Consider the following 23,143-nt stretch of genomic DNA (forward strand, 5'->3'; position numbering starts at 1 on the left):
AAGCCCCACCTTGGGCTCCGTGCACTTATCATGGAGTCTGCTTGAGATTCCCTCTTCCTCCCCCTCTGCCCCTCCCCATGATCATGCTCTTAAATAAATAAATAAATAAATAAAGTCTTCGGAAAAATTGTATATTCACACTTCATATCAAACATTTATTTATTTAAGAACCACACACCTTTAATGGAATATAATATGCCTACTACACAAGAATAAGAATTAAATTGCATAAAAAATAAACAGTTCAATTTTACATTTTATTTACTAATGATAAAATTAATCTACTCTCACTTTAAAACTGTCAATCTTTTGAGACAGCAATGTGACTGAATATGTTTCATTATTTTGCAGAATCTGATTCAAAACTAGTATAATTCATACTGTATGGTGACTAACATAATATAATAAAAAATCATTAAAAAAAACTAGTATAATTCAAAGGTGTTTCAGGTATACATTGCTAAGCAACAATCTTATTTTTCATAATTGTGTCCACTGATTTGAAGTCAGCTAGATGCCTCTTCGTTTTACTACCACTCCTTGAACACAAATCTTACACAAAGTCTGTTACCCACAATCGATTTAGTGGTGCTTTATGGAAAATTAAAGAAAACAGGATCTGAATCACATTCATAAAATGTAAGGTGGAGGTTAAAGAAAAGTTCCAGTAGTGACTAATGTCACCAATTCTCCCTTGCACTTCAGTTCAAACAAACCCTCTATTCTGACAATCAAAAGCATTTAGTAAAGTGGTTCTTTTTGCCCTTCATTCCAACCCCATATTATTGAAATAATGGCGGAAAAAGCTCTTTGTAAGTAAGGCTTCCCTAGAATTCTTCCAGAATTGTAAGTAAGTTGCTCTCCGAGGAATAAACTGGTAAATTCTACATACAATTCATGAGATCAGATCTGTATAAAAATAACTCATTTTTAGATACAGTCAGGAAATGAGTGGCAAATGTAATTACTCCGTTGCATCAAGACAATCAGGGCATAATCTCAAGAGGTCACATTGGGATAGCCATGCTAGAATCAGCTTGACTATGATCAATTATAATTAGCAAATGAAAGCAATGAATAACAGGCTTTATTGTAAATATGACTGTAGTAGAAATAAAATGATCAGTAAGAACTTCAGTGAAAAGGGGAACAAGAATAAACCAGGAGCCATCCTGGGTGGCAATCTACACATAGAAACTATAAAACTTAAGCAAAGAAAAAAACTATCAGAACACCTAAGGATTATAAATCTATGTCAACTCACTAGTAATACCTTCTAATGCTAAATCTCTAATGTTCAATTTCTGATTTCCCTTAGACTGTACCCTGATGTTAAAAGACAGTCTAAGACTGAACAGAGAATGTTAAAAACCCCCAATAGTCTACTGGGACAAAGCTGGAACTTAACTTCCATTGATGTGTACCATCTTCCAACTGTCACATAATATGCTTCAGTTAAAGGTAATAAATATATCTGAGAGAAATGGAAAGTAATAGTTAGGATTATTTCGCTTTTGACCAACCTCACACAAAAAAAATCCAGACAGAAGGAGGAACCCTATCATATAATTATATCAAGATCTAACTCCTTGGCAATCAGACAAAAATTTGGAAAGGATGCTCATGCTCCCTCCATGTACCTGCAATAGGCTCTCCGGTATGATCTCTACACGTGGAGGATGTGTATACCAGTTCTATCATAAATGGATCAGGTGACAGCCTACTGAAAAACGCTACGGAGATTCCTTACACAAGATTTACACGTGAATAAAAAGAACAAATTAGCTATCTCTGTAACGGTGGATACCAATTCAACCTCATGTTCATGCAGAATGTTCCCATTCATAAGTGGATCTTCATCATCTTGCAAAGCAACTTGTGACGTCCATTACAAGCAACATCGTTCCAGCCCCATTTTCTTGATATATAACGAAAATTTAGCATAACACAACCCTCATCAGGATTATTGGGCTCCCCTGAGTGCCAAAATCTGAAAGGGAAAAAATGGAGGGGTTGTTTCTTCAAACAGTGCTTTGGAAACGGCAAGGGAGGGGGCTGGGGCTGAACTGTATGGAAGTCAGGGACGGATATGCCCAAAACATTCCTTCTCCAATTCTCATGCTGTTTCTCCTCTACCTGAAGCTCTGGCATTTCTCTCAAAACTTACATCACCCAGTATTGTGTCATCTTATTGCATTAAACTTTCTCCTAACACATAGCCCTTCTATTTGTCCATCATTATGTCCTGTTCCCAGCAGACTGCCAGTCCATAAGCACCCTTAAATGATGAAAAAAAAAAAGCTTTCATCCTCATTCCAAGTATCATTATAGTTTGTTTCCTTTTATATATATATATTGCTATTGGAGTCCAAAGAACTAGTTAAAACCCCTAAATCTGCTAAGATCCCTGTTACCTTGGACATGTAATTTAATTTCCCTGATTTCCATATCTAAAAAGTAGAGACTACAGTCAAATTCCTGTATGTTTCACACAGTGATATGAGGACCAAAGGTGGTATTGTACTAAAACACACTGAAGTATTTAAGAGTTTTAAAAGACCTATGTAAATATGGGATATTATAACTATCAGAAGTTAGCTCATTTGCATTATGAGAAATATTAAATCAATAGTTGGCCATGATCTTAACTGACATAAATTTTTGTTATATTTAGAGATATAATGGAGTGATTAAAAGTACAGACTTCGGTGTCAAATAGAGCGGATTTGAGGATCATATGTTGCCAATGCTGGATAACCTTTGCTGAGTTATCTAAACTCTCTAAACTCAATTTCCTCATCTCTACAGTGGAAAAAATAATAATGTGTGCTTCACAGAGTTCCTTTGATGATTAAATGAGATAATAAATAAAATTATTTAACCCAAGAGTTCAAAGAAGAGTAAGCTATTTTATTTTCATAGCTGATAGTTGGAACACTCTAAAATCCCTGCATGATCAAGGGCTCAGGATTCCTTTATCTAATTCTGTACTCACGTGACACTTTCACTGTAGGGTGTTTGATCAACCCATTGCCAATCTCTTGTTCCCTTTGGGTCTGACAGCCCTATGTAATAAGCAGAATTTATATCCAGGTTCTGGAAGATAAAGTCCTAAAGGAAGAAAAGAAAGGAGTTAAGGCCTTTAGAGTATTCAGATAGAACTGAGTTCTTTACAGCCTTAGGGAGAAGAGAAGGAAAGGATCCAGGAAGAGCCACATGGGGGCCCTACCCAGGAGCCTAAGTCTTCTCTGGCTGAACAGTGCAGGACCAACGAAATCACTTGGAAGCATTACGCTTGGCTCAGTCTGCTCAGGCCGCCATAACAAAACACCACAGACTGGGAAGCTTATAAACAAGTTTCTTTCTCACAGTTCTGGAGGTTGGAAATTCCAGATCGGGGTACTAGCATGGTCAGATGAAGGCCCTCCTCCTGGTTCATGGCCAGCTTTTTCTCACTGTGTCTTCACATGGTAGAAGGGGCAAGGTAGCTGTGTAGGGTCTCTTTTATAAGAACACAAATCCCAGTCATCAGGTTCTATCCTCAGTACCTAATCTTCTCAAAGACCATACCTCCAATACCACCATCTTTGGGGGTTAGGATTTCACCATATGAAGTTTGGGGGAGACATAAACATACACAATATAGCAATGTTGCACACAAATGGCAGCAATTTCTATCCAGGATCAAAATGAATTCTCATCTCAGATTCACTTCCAGCCCTTTCACTAAAAGGTAGTATTCTTCAAAGTCATGCATTAGAAAATTTTTGCAGATTAAATCATTTTCTTTTCATAACTTTTTTAACTTCATTCCTGATTGTTGATTGTGACTCTTCATGACTGAACTTTGTTTCTCTATTTGATATAATACCCCTTCTCAGTGAAATAGTTAATAATTTATAAAATATTTACAGGTTGAAATAATAAACTGATATTTCAACCTAAAACATTTTCATTCTTCTACTCAAACCCCACATATCGTACTTTAAATACCCTAATTTATTTTAGGAGAAATTAGTTTTATGGAGACAGGAAAAAGGTGTAGCATGTGAAGGCTTAGGCAGCCTTTCCTAACCGTTTTACTAAAAGCTTTCTGCCACACCACCAATATTCCAAAACAGTGCAAACCTCCTTAGACAAGAGAGGTATACAACAGCCAGGCGGGACTCCTGACTCCATTATCTATTAGAAAGTACCTGCTCGTCCTTGGTGTGGATCACCAGCAGGTGAGCCTTCATTTCCAAGCAGTTCCTCTCACTCTCAGTCCAATTTCTTCTTGTAGTAGAAATAAAGTAGCAGTTGGAACTAAATGACTTCCACGCCTTTGGGCAGCAGCTCCAATCTTCCTCTGTATTGACAGAAGGCCACAGGTGTCCAATATAAAAGAAAAATTTCAAGTGTGTATATTATGAAAATTCAGGACCAAGGAAGACCTCATGAAAACTGGAACTTGCATCTTCACCTAGAAGTGACAGGAGCCCACCTATCAGATGTCAAGGAGATCAAGTCTACCCATATCAGGCAGTAACAAGGCAGGGTCCCCTCTCCCTTGCCAGAGTGGTGTCAGGAAGAGCCAGCTAAAACAGAGGCCTTAAAGAAGATCCAGACTCTTAGATATTACACAAAAACGTCAGGTTTCAATGGAAAATCACCCATCATACCATGAATTACGAGTTCTCAAAATTAATTTTTAAAAAAGAAAATAAATACATGCCAATATCAAGATAAGAGAAATATTAGAATCATCTGACAAAGATTTTACTTTTTTAAGATTTTATTTATTTATTTGAGAGAGACAGAGAGAGTGACAGAGATAATGAAAGAGAACACGAGCAGGGAGGAGAGGGAAAAGCAGACTTCCTGCTGAGCAGGGAACCGGCCGACGCAAGGCTCAATCTCAGGACCCTGAGATCATGACCTGAGCCAAAGGAAGCCGCTTAACTGACTGAGGCCCCCAGGCGCCCCTCTGACAAAAATTTTAAAGAAACCATGACAAAGATGCTTCAACAAGAAAGCACACGCATGTTTGAACCAAATGAAAAAAAAAAAGAATGCCTCAGAAAAGAAATAGAAAATCTCAGCCAACAAATTAAAGATATAAATGGGAACCAAATGGAATTTTATTACTGAAAAATATAATAACCAAAATAAAAAGCTCAGTGGATGGGCTCAACAGCAGAGTGGAGAGGACAGAAAAATCAGTGAATTGAAAGAATAATAGAAATTACTCAAACAACAGAGACAAAACAGAGTAAAAAAATCAATAAATAGACTTTCAGTTTCCAGTCTGGCATTCAGGAAGGTTGGAAGTTGCCATTCCATCCTAACAATAAGTAAAAAGCTGAACAAACTGCAAATCAACAACTCTTCACAGGCTAAGACACTGCTCTCAAAATTATGCAGACAGACAAATACAAAGGATCACAACTTACTGAAGCAGAAACCCAGGAGCCAAAACTTCTCTGGGAACCAATCCCAGGGAAGGGAAATTGAAACTGTAATTATTGAATTGCTGGAAGCTCAGCGTGGAAAATCTGAGAGATAAAAACTCCAGGGTAACCCACTCAGTGGTGGGGAAGGAGGGAAAAACTTGAGTTTTACCTTCTGGAGCTCTACCAGGTTTATCTGAGAAAATTCTCCTTGTGGTTCTGGCAAGGGAAGGGGCACAGGTGCGATTTTGAAACATACCAAAGCATTCTGTTCTTTTTAACAAGGTCTACCCTCAGGAAAAACTATGTAACCAGAGCCTAACCTGCTGTGGTTTTATCAGAGCCTGATTAGGGAAACGGAAAATGCCCACTCTAGCCATCCTGTTCCACTTTAAGGGAAGTAATAAGAAGAGCTGAGAACCACTTTAAGTTCAAAGTCTAGAGGCAAACGCTCATTAAAAACAATCAGATGAAATTATAGGACTAGAGAATGCTTCCCCTTCACCACGCCATGCCACCACATTACTAAAGGTCTATTTACAGCGGTTCCTTTTACTCAGTACATCACATCTAGTCAACAAGAAAAAGTTACCAAGCATACTAAAAAACAAACAGCATCTCACCCCACTCCCCAGTTTGAAGAGATAAATCAGGCATTAGAACCAGACTCAGATGTAGCAGGGATGTTGGAGCTCGCAGACCAGAAATTTAAAACGATTAATATGTTAAGGGCTTTAATGAACAAAGTAGACAGCATGCAAGAAGAGATGAGCTATGTAAGCAGAGATATAGAAATTCTAAGAACCAAAAAGAAACATGAGAGATAAAAAATGCTGTAACAGAAATGAAGAATGTCTTTAGTGAGTTCATTATTAGACTGAACACAGCTGAGTAAAAAATCTGAGCGTGACGGTATCTCAATAGAAGCCTCCAAAACTAAAAAGAGGAAAAGAACTTGGGGGATAGGGAAGGAGGGGGAACAAACAGAATATCCAAGAAATGTGGAGCAGCTACAAAAGGTTTAACATATGTATAATGGGAATAGCAGAAGAATAAAAAGAGAAAAGAACAGAAGAAGTATTGAGACAATAACATTTGAGAATTTCCCCCAAATTAATGACAGATACCAAACCACAGATTCAAAAAGCTCATAGAACACCACGCAGGATTAATGCCAAAGAAAACTACGTCTAGACATATCATATTCAAACTACAGAATATCAAAGGTAAAGAAAAATCCTATGGAAGTGTTGAATCACTATATTGTACACCTGAAACTACTATTACACTGTATGTTAACTGGAATGTAAATTAAACACTTTAAATTTAAAATATAAAAAATAAAAAAAATAAAAAATAAAAAGCCAGGGGGGAACACCTCCTAAGAAAAGCAAAGATAAGAATTACATCAGACTTCTCCAAAACCACAGAAACAAGAAGAGAATGGAATGAAATATTTAAAGTGTTGAGAGAGGGGCGCCTGGGTGGCACAGCGGTTAAGCGTCTGCCTTCAGCTCAGGGCGTGATCCCGGTGTTCCGGGATCGAGCCCCACATCGGGCTCCTCTGCTATGAGCCTGCTTCTTCCTCTCCCACTTCCCCTGCTTGTGTTCCCTCTCTCGCTGGCTGTCTGTCACATAAATAAATAAATAAAATCTTTAAAAAAAAAAAAATAAATAAAGTGTTGAGAGAAAAAAAACCATCATCCTAACTCTGTACCCTGCAAAATTAACCATCAAAGGTGAAGATGAAATAGGGATTTTTCTGGACAAACAAAAATTGAGGGAATTTGATGCCAGTAGAAACTGACTTATAAGCAATGTTAAAAGAAGAACTTAGAAAGAAGAAAATAATACAGGTCAGAAACATGGATGTATACAAAGAAAGTAAGAGTATCAAAAAAAGGAATAAGTGAAGGTAAAATAAAAACATTTTATATTCTTAATTGATCTATGTTCTTAACTGATTTTTTGTTCGTTCAAAATAATAATTGGCAACCATGTATTAGATTATGCATGCTGATGTGTAAGTGAAATAAATGGGAGCAATAATACAAGAGACAGGAGGGAGGAATTAAGATTCTTTTGTTATTTTAAGATACTCTCACTGTACACAAAGCGGTACAGAGTTATTCGAAAGTGGACTTGGATTAGTTGTATAAGTATATTGCAAAGTTTAGGGCAGCCAATAAAAAAGAAGTATAACTGATATGTTAAGAATGCAATGAAAATGGAATCATATTAAATTCTCAAAACCACAAAAGAGGGAATAAGAGTGAATGAAAGACAAAAAAGGAACAAAGAACAAGGGCAAAATATAGAAAACAATAACAAATATGATAGATATTGATAAAAACCATATCAATAATCACCTCGGATGTCAGTGGTCTAAATGCATCAATTAAAACATTGTCAGAATGGATCAAAATACCAGGCTCAACTATATGTTGTGTACAAGAAATCCACATTAAAACTTCAGGAGGAGCGACGCCTGGGTGGATCAGATGGTTAACCGTCTGCCTTCAGCTCAGGTCATGATCCCAGGGTCCTGGGATCAAGTCCCGCATCTGGCCCCCTGCTCAGTAGGGAGTCTGCTTCTCCCTCTGCCCCTCCCGCCCACTCATGCTCTCCCCTCTCTCTCTCTCTCAAATAAATACAATCTTTAAAAAAAGGTCCACATAATAATTAAAACGGCAAAATGTAATAAAATAGAGAGAATATTAAAAGCAGAAAGAGAAAAGAAAACTGACATACAAGGGAAAAATCCCATAAGGCTACCAGCGCTAAAAAGAAAAACATCTATGACGAAGAATACTCTACCCAAGAATACTCAATCATTCAGAATTGAGAGAGAGATAGTGTCCATGACAGACTGAGTTAAAGGAATGCATCACCACTAAACCAGCCTTACTAGAAATGTTAAAGGGACTACTTTAAGTGGAAAAAAAAGGCCACAATTACAAGTAAGAAAATTATGAAAGGAAAAAATCTCACTGGTAAAAGCAAACATATAGCAAAGATTTAATTAATCACATATAAAGCCAGTATGGAGGTTAAAACAAAAAGCAGTAAAAATCAATTATATTTATGAAAATTAATCAAGGGATATACAAAATTTAAAAATGCAAGATGTAACCTCATATACATAAAATGTAAAGGAGGGAGTAAAATTTAGTACTTTCAGAATGTCTTTGAACTTAAGCAACTATCAACTTAATATAGACTGCTATACACATAGGATGCTATATATGAACCGAAACTAAAAACCAAGCCAAAAACGTATAATGGATACACAAAAAATGAGGAGAAAGAAACCCAAGCATGACACTAAAGAAAGTCATCAAACCACAAGGGAAGAGAGCAAGAGAAGAAGAAAGGAACAGAGAACTACAAAAACAACGAGAAAACGATTAACAAAATAGTAATAAGTACATACCTATCAATAATTAATTTGGGGTTTGGTTTTTTTTTTTTTTTAAGATTTTATTTGAGAGAGAGAGTGAGAAAGAGCGAGTGTGTGCACAAGTGGGGGGGAGGGGCAGAGGGCAAGGAGAAGCCGGATCCCCACTAAGCAGGAAGCCCGATGCAGGGTTCAATCCCAGGACCCTGGGATCAGAACCAGAGCCAAAGGCAGATGCTTAACTGACGGAGCCACCCAGGTGCCCCAATAATTACTTTAAATGTACAAATGGACTAAATGCTCCAATCAAAAGACATGGAGTAACTGATTGGATTAAAAACAAGATCCATCCATAGGCTGCCTATAAGAGACCCACTTCAGACCTAAAGAAACATACAGACTGAAAGTAAAGGGATGGAAAAAGGTATTCCATGCAAATGAAAAAGAAGAAAGAAAGAAAAAAAAAACAAGTAGCAGAAGATAAAGAAGGGCATACTTCTACCATTACATAATGATAAACGGACCAATCCAACAGGAAAACATAATGGTTGTAAATATTTATGCACCCAACATAGGAGCACCTAAATACATAAAGAAAATATTAACAGACATAAAGGTAGAAACTGACAGTAATACAATAATAGTAGGGGTCTTCAACACCCCACTCACATCAATGGGTAGGTCATCCGGTTAGAAAGTCAACAAGGAAACAGTAGTCTTAAATGACATTAGACCAGATGGATCTAACAGATATATACAGAACGTTCCATCCAAAAACAGCAGAATACACATTCTTTTCAAGTGCACATGAAGCACTCTCCAGGATAGATCACATGGCCACAGAACAAGACTCTAAATTTCAGAAGACTGAAATCATATCAAGCACCTTTTCCAACCACAACAGTATAATACTAAAGATCAATTACAAGAAAAAACTGGAAAAAACAAACACGTGAAAGCTAAACCACATACTGCTAAACAATGAAGGGACCAACCAAGAAATCAAAGAGGAAATTAAAAAATGCAAGAAGTCAAATGAAAATGAAAACACAACAGTCCCAAATCTTTGGGATGCAGCAAAAGCAGGTCTAAGAGGGAAGTATATAATGATATGGGACTGCCTCAAGAAACAAGAAAAATCTAAAGTAAACAACCTAAACTTAGACCTAAAGGAACTAGAAAAAGAAGAACAAATAAAGCTCAAAGCTAATAGAAGGAAGGGAACAGAAACAAAAAAAATTAAAAAGATAAATAAAACCAAGAGCTGGTTCTTTGAAAAGATAAACAAAATTGATAAACCTTTAGCCAGACTTACCAAGAAAAAGAGAGAGGACTCAAGTAAAATCAGAAATAAAGGAGGAGAAATAACTGACATAACAGAAATACAAAGAATTATAAGTGAATGTTATGAAAAACTGTAGACCAACAAACTGGACAATCTAGAAGAAATAGATAGATTCCTAGAAACATACAATTTTCCAAAACTGAACCAGAAAGAAATAGAAAATTTGAACAGACCAATTATTAATAACAAAATTGAATTGGTAACCAAAAAACTCCCAAGGAAAAAAAGTCCAGGACCAGATGGCTTTACAGGTGAACTCCACCAACATTTTTTTTTAAGATTTTTTTTTTAAAGATTTTATTTATTTATGTGACAGAGACAGCCAGTGAGAGAGGGAACACAGCAAGGGAGTGGAAGAGGAAGAAGCAGGCTCCCAGCAGAAGAGCCCGATGTGGGACTCGATCCCGGAACGCCGGGATCACGCCCTGAGCCGAAGGCAGACGCTTAACGACTGCGCTACCCAGGCGCCCCTTTTTTAAAGATTTTTATTTATTTATCAGAGAGAGAGAGAGCACAAGCAGGGGGAGCAGCAGGCAGAGGGAGAAGCAGGCTCCCCACTTAGCAGGGAGCCCGGTACAGGACTTGATCCCAGGACCCTGGGATCATGACCTGAGCCAAAGGCAGATGCTTAACTGACTGAGCCACCCAGGCATCCCTCCACCAAACATTTAAAGAAAAATTAATATCTATTCTTCCAAACTATTCTAAAAAATAGAAGAGGAAGGAAAACTTCCAAATTCACCCTACAAGGCCCTGATACCAAAACCAGACACTAAAAAACAAAACAAAACAAAACAAAATACTATAGGCCAATCTCTCTGATGAACACAGATGCAAAATTCCTCAAAGAATATTAGCAAACTGATTTCAATAATAAATTAAAAGGATCATTCATCTCAGTCAAGTGGGATTTATTCCAGGGAACCAAGGGTGATACATGATGTTAATAAAGAGGAAGGATAAAAGCCATATGATCATCTTAGATGCAGAAAAAGTATTTGACAAAATACAACATCTGTTCATGACAAAACTCTCAACAAAGTGGGTTTACAGGGAATGTACCTCAACATAATAAAGGCCAAATATTACAAACCCACAGCTAACAATATTAATGATGAAAAACTGAAAAATTTTCCTATAAGATCAGGAACAAGATGAGGATGTCCACTCTCACCACTTTTATTCAACATAGTACTGGAAGTCCTAGCTGCAGCAATCAGACAGGAAAAAGAAGTGAAAGGCATCCAGGTTAGTAAGGAAGAAGTAAAACTCACTATTTGCAACTGACATGATACTACATGTAAAAAAATCCTAAGGACCACCAAAAAACTATTAGAACCAATAAATAATTTCATTAAAGTTGTAGGATACAAAATTAATATATTGTATTATATATCTGTTGCATTTCTACACACTAATAACAAAATATCAGAAAGAAAAATTAAGAAAACAATTCCATTTACATTTGCACCAAAAAGAATAAATTACCTAGGAATAAATTTAACTAAATAGGTAGAAGACCTACACTCTGAAAACTATACGACACTGATGAAAGAAAATGAAGATGACACAAATGCAAAGATATACTATGCTCATGATTCAGAAGAATTAATATCGTTAAAATGTCCATACTACCCAAAGCACTCTACAGATTCAATGTAATCCCTACCAAAATAACAACAGCATTTTCCACAAAACTAGAACAAATAATCCTAAAATTGCATGGAACCACAAAATATCTGGAATAACCAAAGCAATCTTGAGAAAGAACAACAAAGCTGGGGGTGCCTAGGAGGCTCAGTTGGTTAAGCAACTGCTTTCAGCTCAGGTCATGATCCCAGGGTCCTGGGATCGAGTCCTGCATCGGGCTCCCTGCTCAGTGGAGAGCCTGTTTCTCCCTCTCTCTCTGCTGATCCCCCTGCTTGTGCTCTCTTGCTCTCGCTCAAATAAATAAATAAATAAAATCTTTAAAAAACAACAACAACAACAACAACAAAGCTGGAGGTATTACAGTTTCACATTTCCAGATATACTACAAAACTATTGTAATAAGAACAGTATGGTACTGGCACAAAAATAGACACATAGGTCAAGGGAACAGAACAGAAAGCCCAGAAATAAACCCACAGTTATATGGTCAATTAATCTATGACAAAGGAGGCAAAAATATACAGTGGGAAAAATACAATCTTTTCAATAAATGGTGTTGGGAATACTGGACAGCTACATGCAAAAGAAAACTAGACCACTTTCTTACACCATACATGAAAATAAATGGATAAAGACCTAAATGTGAGAACTAAAACTCCTAAAAGAAAAAATAGGGATGGTAATCCCTTGGCAACATATTTATGGATATATCTCCTCTGGCAATGGAAACAAAAACAAAAATGAACAATTGGGACTATACCAAAATAAAAAAGCTTTTCACAGCAAAGGAAACCATCAACAAAACAAAAAGGCAACCTAGTGAATGGGAAAGGATATTTGCAAATGGGGTTGACACCCAAAATATATAAAGAACTTATACAACTCAACACAAAAAAACAAATAATCCTACTAAAAATGGGCAGACGACCTGAACAGACACTTCTCCAAAGACATACAATGACTAACAGACACATCAAAAGAGGTTCAACATCATTAGTCATCACGGAAATGCAAATCAAAACTATAGTCAGATATTACCTCACACCAGCCAGATGGGCTCATATCAAAAAGACAAGAAATAACGAGTATTGGCTAGGAAGTGGGAAAAAGGGAAACCTCATGCATTCGGTAGAATGTCAGTTGGTATAACCACTATGGAAAACAGTATGGAGGTTCCTCAGAATATTAAAAATAAAAATATCATATGATCCAGTAATTCCACTACTGAATATTGACACTCCCCACAAAACAAAAACACTAAATCAAAAAAATAAATGCACCTCTGTGTTTATTGCAGCATTGTTTACAGTAGCCAAGATATAGAAGCAACCTCAGTGTCCCACTGATAGATGAATGGATAAAAAAGATATGGTATTTATATACCAAGGAATATTATTCAGTCATGAGAAAGAGGGAAATCCTACTATTTGTGACAACATGGATGGACTTACAGAGTATTATGCTAAGTGAAATAAGTCATACAGAGAAAGACAAATACCATATAATTTCACTTTGTGGAATCTAAAAAAACAAAACAAATGAACAAACCAAAAACCAAAAAATAAACAGACTCTTAAATACAGAGAATAAGCTGATGGTTGCCAGATGGGAAGTTGGTGGGGGGGATGGGTGAAATAAATGAAGGGGATTAAGAAGTACAAACTTCCCCTTATTATCTTTTTTTCTTTTTTGGAGAGGGGGAGGGGCAGAGGAACGGGGAGAGAGAGAATCTTCAGCAGGCTCCACACCCAGCACTGAGCCCAACGCAAGGCTCAATCTCACAACCCTGAAATCACAACCTGAGTGGAAATCCAAAGTTGGACACTTAACCAACTGAGCCACCCAGGTGCCCCCAAACTTCCACTTATAAAATAGATAAGTCATAAGTCATGGAGATGAAAAGTACAGCACAGTGAATATAGTCAATAGTATTAATAACAGGGGCGCCTGGGTGGCTCAGCCATTAAGTGTCTGCCTTCGGCTCAGGTCATGATCCCAGAGTCCTGGGATTGAGCCCCGCATAGGGCTCCCTGCTCAACAGGAAGCCTGCTTCTCCCTTTCACACTCCCCTCACTTGTGTTCCCTCTCTCACTGTCTCTGAATCTTTAAAAATAATAATAATAATAATAATAATATTAATAACAGTGTATGGTGATAGTGACTATAATCACCAAAGTGAACATTAACATACAGAATTGTCAAATCAATACGTTGTACACCTGAAACTAATATACTATTGTATGTTAATTATATACTTCAATAAAAAAATTATATGATAAAATCAAATAATCTAGAGTAAAAAGACTACCAACTGTAATTCCAATGATAAGACATCTGGAAAAGGCCAAACTATATAGGCAGTAAAAATTTCAGTGGTTACCAAGAGTCTGAAAAGGAGAGTGGAGCACAGGAGATTTTTATGTAAAAATACATAACTTTATGCATTTGTCAAAATCCACATAACTTTACATATTTATTGAATGCAAATTTTATTTAATTTTATTTTTTTATTTTGATTTTTTTTTAATTTTATTTATTTATTCACGAGAGACAGAAAGAGAGAGGCAGAGGCAGAGGCAGAGGGAGAAGTAGGCTACCCACAAAGTAGGGAGCCTGATATGGGACTCGATCCCAGGACCCTCGGATCATGACCTGAGCCAAAAGCAGATGCTTAACCAACTGAGCCACCCACGCAAATTTTAAAAATTTAGGAGGTCAGGGGGTCCATGAAAGAATGAAGACTGTGACAAGAGAATCTAACTGTATTACAAGTGTTGGAAACAACCACACTAGGGGTGGGTAGGATGACCTCAATAACTTTGGCAATGGAATCGATAAGAGTAAAGTCAAAAGAAACTGCACATAAGCACTGTATTCTAGTTGATGAAGTTGTTTCCCATGGAGGTTTGAGTTTACAACTCTGATACTGCTACATGTGTTAACTGGAATTGAATAATTATGTAAATGTACTGAGCAGATGATGGCAACCAGATTTCTCTCTGCTGGAGTGGTCATTAAAGATATCAAGGGGCTAGAATGATGCAATGTAATCGATGAAAGTTTTAGACATCAGTAAAAACTGATGTGTACCTTATTATAGATATACATAATTACATATACAAATATTTATCAATATATGTACAAACATAGGTTAGTATGCACATACACATTTCCTTGTCCTGTGAACTGAGAGGGCCTAAAAGAAATAACACCTCAGCAGCAATGAGCATACCTAGTATCCAAATCTTGGTTTCTAATACCATTCTTTAATAACAGCAGCCATGGCTCCACAGAGAAATAGGGGATTCTAAGACTGAGACAGGAAATATACAATATAAGCCCAGAGAATATTACAGTTCCAGAAAGTAAGGAAGTGCTCAAAAACAAAGCATAGCAACACATTGATGGGGGCAAGTCAAAGGACCACAGGAACCAACTGAAAGAACTCCCAGTGGCAAAGGTAGAACAATTTGAGCAACAAAATAAATATAGTGTTGGACTGCAACCCGAAGTATAAGATAAATATCCATGAGTACCTACTGATATAGACAATTAAATAAATTAATAAATAGGATAGGAGAAACAAATATCACATACACAAGAATTTCCAAAAAATTACATAGAAACTTGTTTTGAACTGAAGTGTGTTCCCCAAAAATTATGTGTTGAGGTTATAATCCTCAATGTGACTACAGTTGTAGACTTTAAGGAAGTAATAAACGTTAAATGAGGTTATAAAAAAAAAAGTAGGGCCTTAATCCAGTAGGACTTGGGTTCTTTTTTTTTAAGATTTTATTTATTTATTTGACAGGGAGAGAGAGAGAGAGCACAAGCAGAGGAAGCAGCAGGTGGAGGGACAGGGAGAAGCAGACTCCCTACAGAGCAGGGAGCCCGATGCAGGGCTTGATCCCAGGACCCCAGGATCATGACCTGACCTGAAGGCAGATGCTTAACCAACTGAGCCACCCAGGCACCCCAAGATTTGTGTTCTTATAAGAAGAGGAAGAGACACCAGAAAGCTCTCTCTCCCTCCCCATTCACACACAGAATTGGCTATGTGAGGACACAGCAAAAAGGTGGCCGTCTACAAGCCAAGAAGAAAGGCCCCACCAGAAACCAACTCTTGTGTCATCTGGGACTTCTGGCCTCCATTACTATGAGAAGATAAGTTGTTGTTTAGACTACCCAGTCTGTGATATTTTGCTAAGGCAGCCAAGTAGGCTAATATGGTACCATATTTGGTACCAGACTAATTTGGTACCAAAGTGGGGTGTAACAAATTCCTAAAAATGTGAAAGTGGCTTCAAACCAGAAGATGGGTAGAGGCTAAAAGAGTTTTAAGGTGCGTGCTAGTAAAAGCCTAGGTTGCCTTGAAAGGGCTGCTGGTAGAAATATGGATGTTAAAGGTAATTCTGGTGAGGACTCAGAAAGAAAAGAGAGCTGTAGAGAAAGCTCCTATCATCTCAAAGACCATACATATCCTATAATAAACAGAATGTTGGTAGAAATATGAACATTAAAGGTGCTTCTGGTAAGGTCTCAGATGGAAACGAGAAGTATGTTATTGGAAACTGGAGGAAAGGCAATTCTTGTTACAAAATAGCAAAGAATTTGGTGAATTGTGTTTTAATGTTGGGTGAAAGATAGAACTGTAAGTGACAGCCTTGGATATTTAGCAGAGAAGATTTCTAAGCCAAGTGTTAGAGCTGTGGCCTGATTTCTCTTTACTGCTGATAGTAAAATGCAGGAGGAAAGAGATAAATTGAAGAAAGTGTTAAACAAAAAGGAACCAGAATTTGAAGATCTGGAAAATTCTCAGCCTATACATACTATAAAAACAGAGAAAGTGTATTTTGGAGAGAAGAGCAAGGATGTGGCTGGACAATCATTCCATAAAGAGATTACCCAGGGATTTAAACAGCCAGTTCCACAATAAAGACTATTTCTTTGTACAGACAAAGATATGCATGTAAGAATTTTAGGTCTTATGTACTGCTACACTTAAAGCTTAAATGACCATGAGACTCAACTTCTTAGTATGATCTACCTGTGAATCTTTTTGGAAATACTGACTTGGTATCTTTATACAATATAGTCAACCACTGAATTATAGGCACATTAATTCTTACCTTCCATAGTCAAATTTTCTTTCATACATTCCAATTCTGTGTGAGTGAGTTCTTTTATAGTCTTTTTTTCTTTAAGAAGCTGAGAATATTTTTGAAAAAAAACTGGGGGAAAAAAAAAAGGCCATTCATTTTCCTGGTAGTGTTTGACTTTGTATTGTTACTTTCTTAGATTCTATTTTATAGCAACAAAATCTACAAACACCCAATTGTTTGACAACGATCCTGACCACAGAAAAGATTTCTCATCACCCCACACTCAATGTAATCCTAATTCTACTGATTCTGAAACCATAGATTTCTCCAGCTGAAAGATCAGTAGTTGAAAGAGGACATGATGATTCCATTAGAATGACTGCAAAGGGATTTATCCATATTTTCCTTCCATACCAAATGCAAAGGCTAAGCCTTGGAGGTGGGAGAAGAGAGGGAAAACAAACACTTCTATCTGAGGATGTACACAGCATAGGTCTTTGTGGCGGAAATGAGCTAATTCTGAGGAGTTCTGGGTTACCAAGAGAGTAAGAATTTTTTTTAATCCAGCATTAATCAGGAGGAGTGGGCATTATTTTCATCATCTTCTTTCCTTTATCTACTCTCAACTGGCTCTTATTCCTCAGCACACCAATATACTCAAGTATCTCACAACTTAAAAATAACTTACCTCTCCCTCTAGAAGATGAATTTTCTCTTTCTTTCCTCCTTATCTCCCATTTGGTCCTTGACCCACCACGTTTCACTATTTCGTATGCCTTTTTTTTTTTATTATGTTATGTTAGTCACCATACAGTACATCATTAGTTCTTGATACAGGGTTCCATGGTTCATTGTTTGCGTATAACACCCAGTGATCCATGCAACACAAGCCCTCCTTAATACCCATCACCGGGCTAGCCCATCCCCTCATCCCCTTCCCCTCTAAAACCCTGTTTGTTTCCTGGAGTCCATAGTCTCTCAAGGTTTGTGTCCCCCTGTTCTTATGCCTTTTAAAAATCTGATAAATTCTTAAAGCCAAAGATATGAGGAAATCCACTCACTTGCCAAATTGGCTTTTAGATCTTACAGTCTTGGGCAGGACAGACATAAGTAAGGTGAAATTTCAATGGGTAACTCTTCCTAGAATGTTTCTTCCCATCTCCTTTTGTCTACCTGCTCATCTCAAAACATGTGTCTGTGCAAAACCCCTCAGCCTTATAAACACCAATAGGCAAATATAGCTTTGTCCTCACACAACTGTCTAGGGTACAAATGGTGCCCAACAGATGTCCCTCTACACATGTACACACATATATTTTTCAGTGTCTCTAGAGTGGATTCCATTATTTTTATAAACTGAGTTCAAATAAATAACAAAATTCCTAACAGATTCCCATTAATTGTGTCCCCCCTCCATCCCCAAAGAAGCCTTCTTTTCCAGATTTCTGGATATACCCATTATTAAATGTCAGTATCTAATGGATGTCATCTCTTTATATAAGGCAGACATTCCTCATAGATTCAAATGGATACTTACTGATAAAAGCGGTAAAAAATGAGATTGTCAATAGCAGCAGAAGTACCAGGAATAAGGAAAGAAGTAACTTGGGAAAACTGGGGTTACTTTTGTGTGGGTTGGTCTTCTTTTTGGGAGCTGAAGGAGAAATCAAATGAGTTCATCAGTAATAAATTCTGACTTTTACTTCCTTTCTCCTTCTCTTCCTCTTTCCCTTTTCTTGGATGACACAGTATTGCCAACCATATGACATCTTAAATAATAGGAAAATAGGAAAAAAATACTAATGTTCCTTATAGGAACTTCAGAAAATATATAAAAGCACAGTATTCATTGAGGACAACTGTTGTTAATGTTTTGGTATATATCCTTCCAATAATTTTTAAAGTGTATATACATACATACATACATACATACATACACATTTTCCCACATGATCGACATACCATATATACTGGTTTCTGACCCACTATCATACACTATACCACGAACATTTTCCATACAACCATATTTTCTTCTTTAACACTACTGTGGTGGCACAGTATTTCATTATATATGTAAATAATCTTCCAGATTGTTTCCAACTTTAACTACTTTAAATAATGCCATAGCACATAAATCTTTATTATAGTCATTCCCTCATCACATTCTTAAAATACGGTCAGACCTTTTTAGTCACTATTTCATGGTAAAGAATTATTTTCTCGATGGCTAGTATCAAAAAGACAAGAAATAAGTGTTGGTAAGGACTTGAAGAAAAGGGAACCCTCATGCACCGTTACTGGGAATGTAAACTGGTGCAGCTGCTGTGGAAACCAGTACAGAGGTTCCTCAAAAAATTAAAAATAGAAATATCATATGATCTATTAACTTCACTACTGGATATTTATCCAAAGAAAACAAAGACACTAGGTCAAAAAGATATATGCACCCCTTTGTTCACTGCAGCATTATTTACAGTAGCTAAGATAGGAAGTAACCTAAGTGTCCATCCATCCATGCATGGATAAAGAAAATGTGATATTTATATACAATAGAATATTATTCCACCATAAAAAAAGAAGAAACTCTTGCCACTTGTGATAACACGATGAGCCTTGAGGACATTATGCTAAGTGAAGTAAGTCAGAGAAAACAAATACCATCTGATTTCACTGATCTGTGGAATCCAAAAACTAAACAAAGCAAAACGCACAGATACAGAGAACAACAGATTGGTCGTTGCCAGAGGTGGGGGTGAAGGGGATTAAGAGGTACAAACTTCCAGCTATAAAATAAAGAAGTTGTGGTTGTTATGTATAGCATGTTAACTATAGTTAATGCTATAGATTATTACAGTAGTATCAACTATTAAATATTATTACATACTTGAAAGTTGCTAAGAGGTTAAACCTTAAAAGGTCTCATCACAAGAAAAAAATTGTGTCACTATTTATGGTGATGCGTGTTAACTAGACTTACTGTGGTGATCATTTCACAAATATATGCAAAAATCAAATCATTACACTGTACACCTGAAACTAACACAGTAGTCCCCTCCCTTACCCACAGTTTCCCTTTACACGATTTCAGTTACCTGTGGTCAACTGTGGTCTGGAGGCAGATGATCCTAACACTAGGTAGGTCACAATGCCTATGTCATTCACCTCACACCATCTCATCACATAATAATTTTATTGTCTCACATTATCACAAACAAAAGAAAGGTGAATATAGCTCAATATTTTGAGAGACCATATTCACATAACTTTTATTATAGTATATCGTTATAATTGTTCTGTTTTATTATTAGTTATTGCTGTTAATCTCTTACTGTGCCTAATTTAAATTAAACTTTTATCAAAGGTATCTATGTACAGGAAGAAAACACAGTATATGGGTTTAGTACTATCCACTGTTCGGGCATTCACTGGGGATCTTGGACCATATTTCTCACAGATAAGGGGGACTACTATATAATGTTATTTGTCAATCATGCCTCCATAAAAAAATAAAAAGAATTGTTTTCTCAAAGTTACGAGGTATTGACAAGTGGGGTATGCAATAGATCTTCTGAATGCAGGGCAATTTCCCTTGTAATGTGAGAGACCCTCTGTCTTTCATCCGCAATGGTCTTTGTTTCCACATTAGTCCAGTACTAACAAATACACCCACAACACTCTCCACTCAAACTCTTCCCCTCTAACTGAGCCTGCTAATTCAACAGTCCCTGCATGTGGGCTGATGGTGCATCTCACTCAGCCTTAGAGATCACAGGAGAACAACTTCTCAGCATAATTAGCACTCTCCTTAGCTCAGGACTGTAGTGGATTTGTCACACCTCAATTTTGTTAGAGTATAACTGTATTTAATGTGTACCTTCAGGCAACTTAATCTACTGAGAATCTGATGTGTCCCAACTGTGGCCAGAGAATCAGCAACTAACATTACCTAGGCTTCATTTATAGTATTCTCTCTTCATCCTTCATCTCATCACAAACTCTGACCACCAGAAAAATGCTTCTTACCTGCAGGAGGCCATGATTTGGTGCCTGAGGACTTGGATTCATCTTTGAAACTCAGTTCAGCGTAAGTGGTCTCTGAAGTCATATTAAGAAATCTGCTCTGTTCAAAAAATCCTTTTCACTTCTTCCTTAAAACATCTTAAAATGAAACCCGAACATGGTTGCAACTTGTCATACTTCCTATCACGAACAGTAGCCCCAGATAGGCAAACAACCCTAAGAGGAATCTCATGAAAATGAAAAACCTCAGAGAGAGGCCCAATCCCCAGGACCAACACAGTAAGAATCATAGCATTTAAACATATGTCAGCAAATGTACTAAAAGAAGGAACTTAGGAACTCAAAGGGTAGATTTAAAAAAAAGGGGGGGGGTGTAAAAAAACAGAAACTAAGCAATTTGAGAAATCTTTTCTGAGACTTGTATTATCTGAACTCACCAGCAAGAACAAAATTCAAGTATTTGTGTACATCTATATTTACGTAAACATAATTATTTCTACACCAGCCTGGGCATATACTCATTCATGCTGTATTGTCCTCACCATTTGTAGCTGATCAGGCAACTATTTGGGACCACGTTCTGAGAGGGTCATTGTCAAAGAACTCCCACGTTAGCCTCTCCACTTTCAAGAGTCAGTATCTTCTAAAGGAGTCGGGAAGTCAGAGCTTAGATCATATGTCTTCTGAAGCTGCTCCCCAGTGCTGTTTTTCCCTGTTCTTAACTAACTCCCTCATGGATCTCCATTCATATTGCTACAGTCACTTCCAGCAGCTCCTGAAAGCAGCTCTCTCTGCTGGATGTTAATGGAGCAGGCCAGCCTTTACACCACCCGTCTCTATCCCTTCAATCCCCATAACAACGCAGCAAGACAAGACAGGTCAATGTGACTATTTTTTACCAAGTTCGGATAATTTAATAGAATCACAAATTATGAGATAACTCAGTGACAAATATTTGACTTTTTCTAAAGGACAAGAGGAAAACACTCCAAAAATTTAATCTTTCATACAGAATCTTCCCAGACAATGCTCTTAGCTCACACCCTAGATTCAGCTCTCCCAAAATGATCCTTTTAATCTCCTCCACCAAATTCCTCCATCGCCTGCATAACACACACACGCTTACCTCATTTATTTCTATATCAAGGTACACTGAAAACCATGTGTTTTGGGGCGCCTGGGTGGTGCAGTCGTTAAGCATCTGCCTTTGGCTCAGGACGTGATCCCAGCATTCTGGGATCGAGCCCCACATCAGGCTCCTCCGCTAGGAGCCTGCTTCTTCCTCTCCCACTCCCCCTGCTTGTGTTCCCTCTCTCACTGGCTGTCTCTGTCAAATAAGTAAATAAAATCTTTAAAAAAAAAAAAACCATGTTTATACTATTAACCTCCAATTCCAATCCAACACCAAAGAGTTCTAGTTTTCTCCCTTCCACATTTCTTTTTTTTTTTTTTAAAGATTTTATTTATTTACTTAACAGAGAGAGACAGCCAGCGAGAGAGGGTACACAAGCAGGGTGAGTGGGAGAGAAAGAAGCAGGCCCCCAGCAGAGGAGGGAGCCCGATGGAGGGCTCAATCCCAGTAAACCTGGGATCAGGCCCTGAGCCGAAGGCAGACACTTAACGACTGAGTCACCCAGGCACCCCTCCCTTCCACATTTCTAACTTCCTTCTGTTACAGTAAGAAACTTGCTTCTGTTGTCTTTAACTTTTTTTTTTTTAGTAATCCCCTGAATTTAGTCAATCTTCTATCTTTGTTATTCCCTGACAAAGATGCTCTTCTCTCCCTGATTGGGCTCTGACTTCCCAAGCCAGGCCACCATTATTGTTGGAGACTTTATCCTGCTTGGGTGTTCTTGCACAGAGCCAGCCAAACCCCATGGACATTATCTTGCTCAGGTGTGACACCCTATGCTAGGCCACCCTCCGCTGAAAACCCCTCCTTACTCTGCCTCGACTCTGATTGCTGATGCTGGCTCCCTAACCCTCACCTGGAATCCATCCTTATCCCACTTCTAAAACCCTACACAAGATCTCCCTGATGCGTGGACGCTCTCCTTACCCTTCCTGGGCTTGGAGACCCACCCTGGGCTACTCTCCCACGTGGACAGCTTCCTTACCCTCTTCAGGCTCTAAAACCCACACCAGGTCTACCCTCTGATGGACACTTTCCTCACTCTGCCTGGACCATGAAACCCCACGG

The 23,143-nt window shown here is 37.7% G+C and overlaps 1 protein-coding gene across 1 annotated transcript; it reads right to left on the reverse strand.

Annotated features, from left to right (window-relative positions):
- Positions 1-127: 127 nt before the first annotated feature.
- On the reverse strand, positions 128-22,263 carry CLEC4A (C-type lectin domain family 4 member A). Its single transcript, XM_045781123.2, has 6 exons — positions 20,947-22,263; positions 18,461-18,577; positions 16,951-17,052; positions 4,197-4,348; positions 2,996-3,111; positions 128-1,990 (listed from the first exon to the last, which is right to left on the reverse strand). Exons 1-6 carry the CDS (start codon positions 21,026-21,028, stop codon positions 1,843-1,845), a joined length of 717 nt encoding a protein of 238 aa, XP_045637079.2. The 5' UTR covers positions 21,029-22,263; the 3' UTR covers positions 128-1,842.
- Positions 22,264-23,143: the final 880 nt, after the last annotated feature.

This window comes from Ursus americanus, chromosome 25, assembly GCF_024610735.1.
Source record: "Ursus americanus isolate L20-20 chromosome 25, mUrsAme1.1.p, whole genome shotgun sequence".
Lineage (NCBI taxonomy): Eukaryota > Metazoa > Chordata > Mammalia > Carnivora > Ursidae > Ursus > Ursus americanus.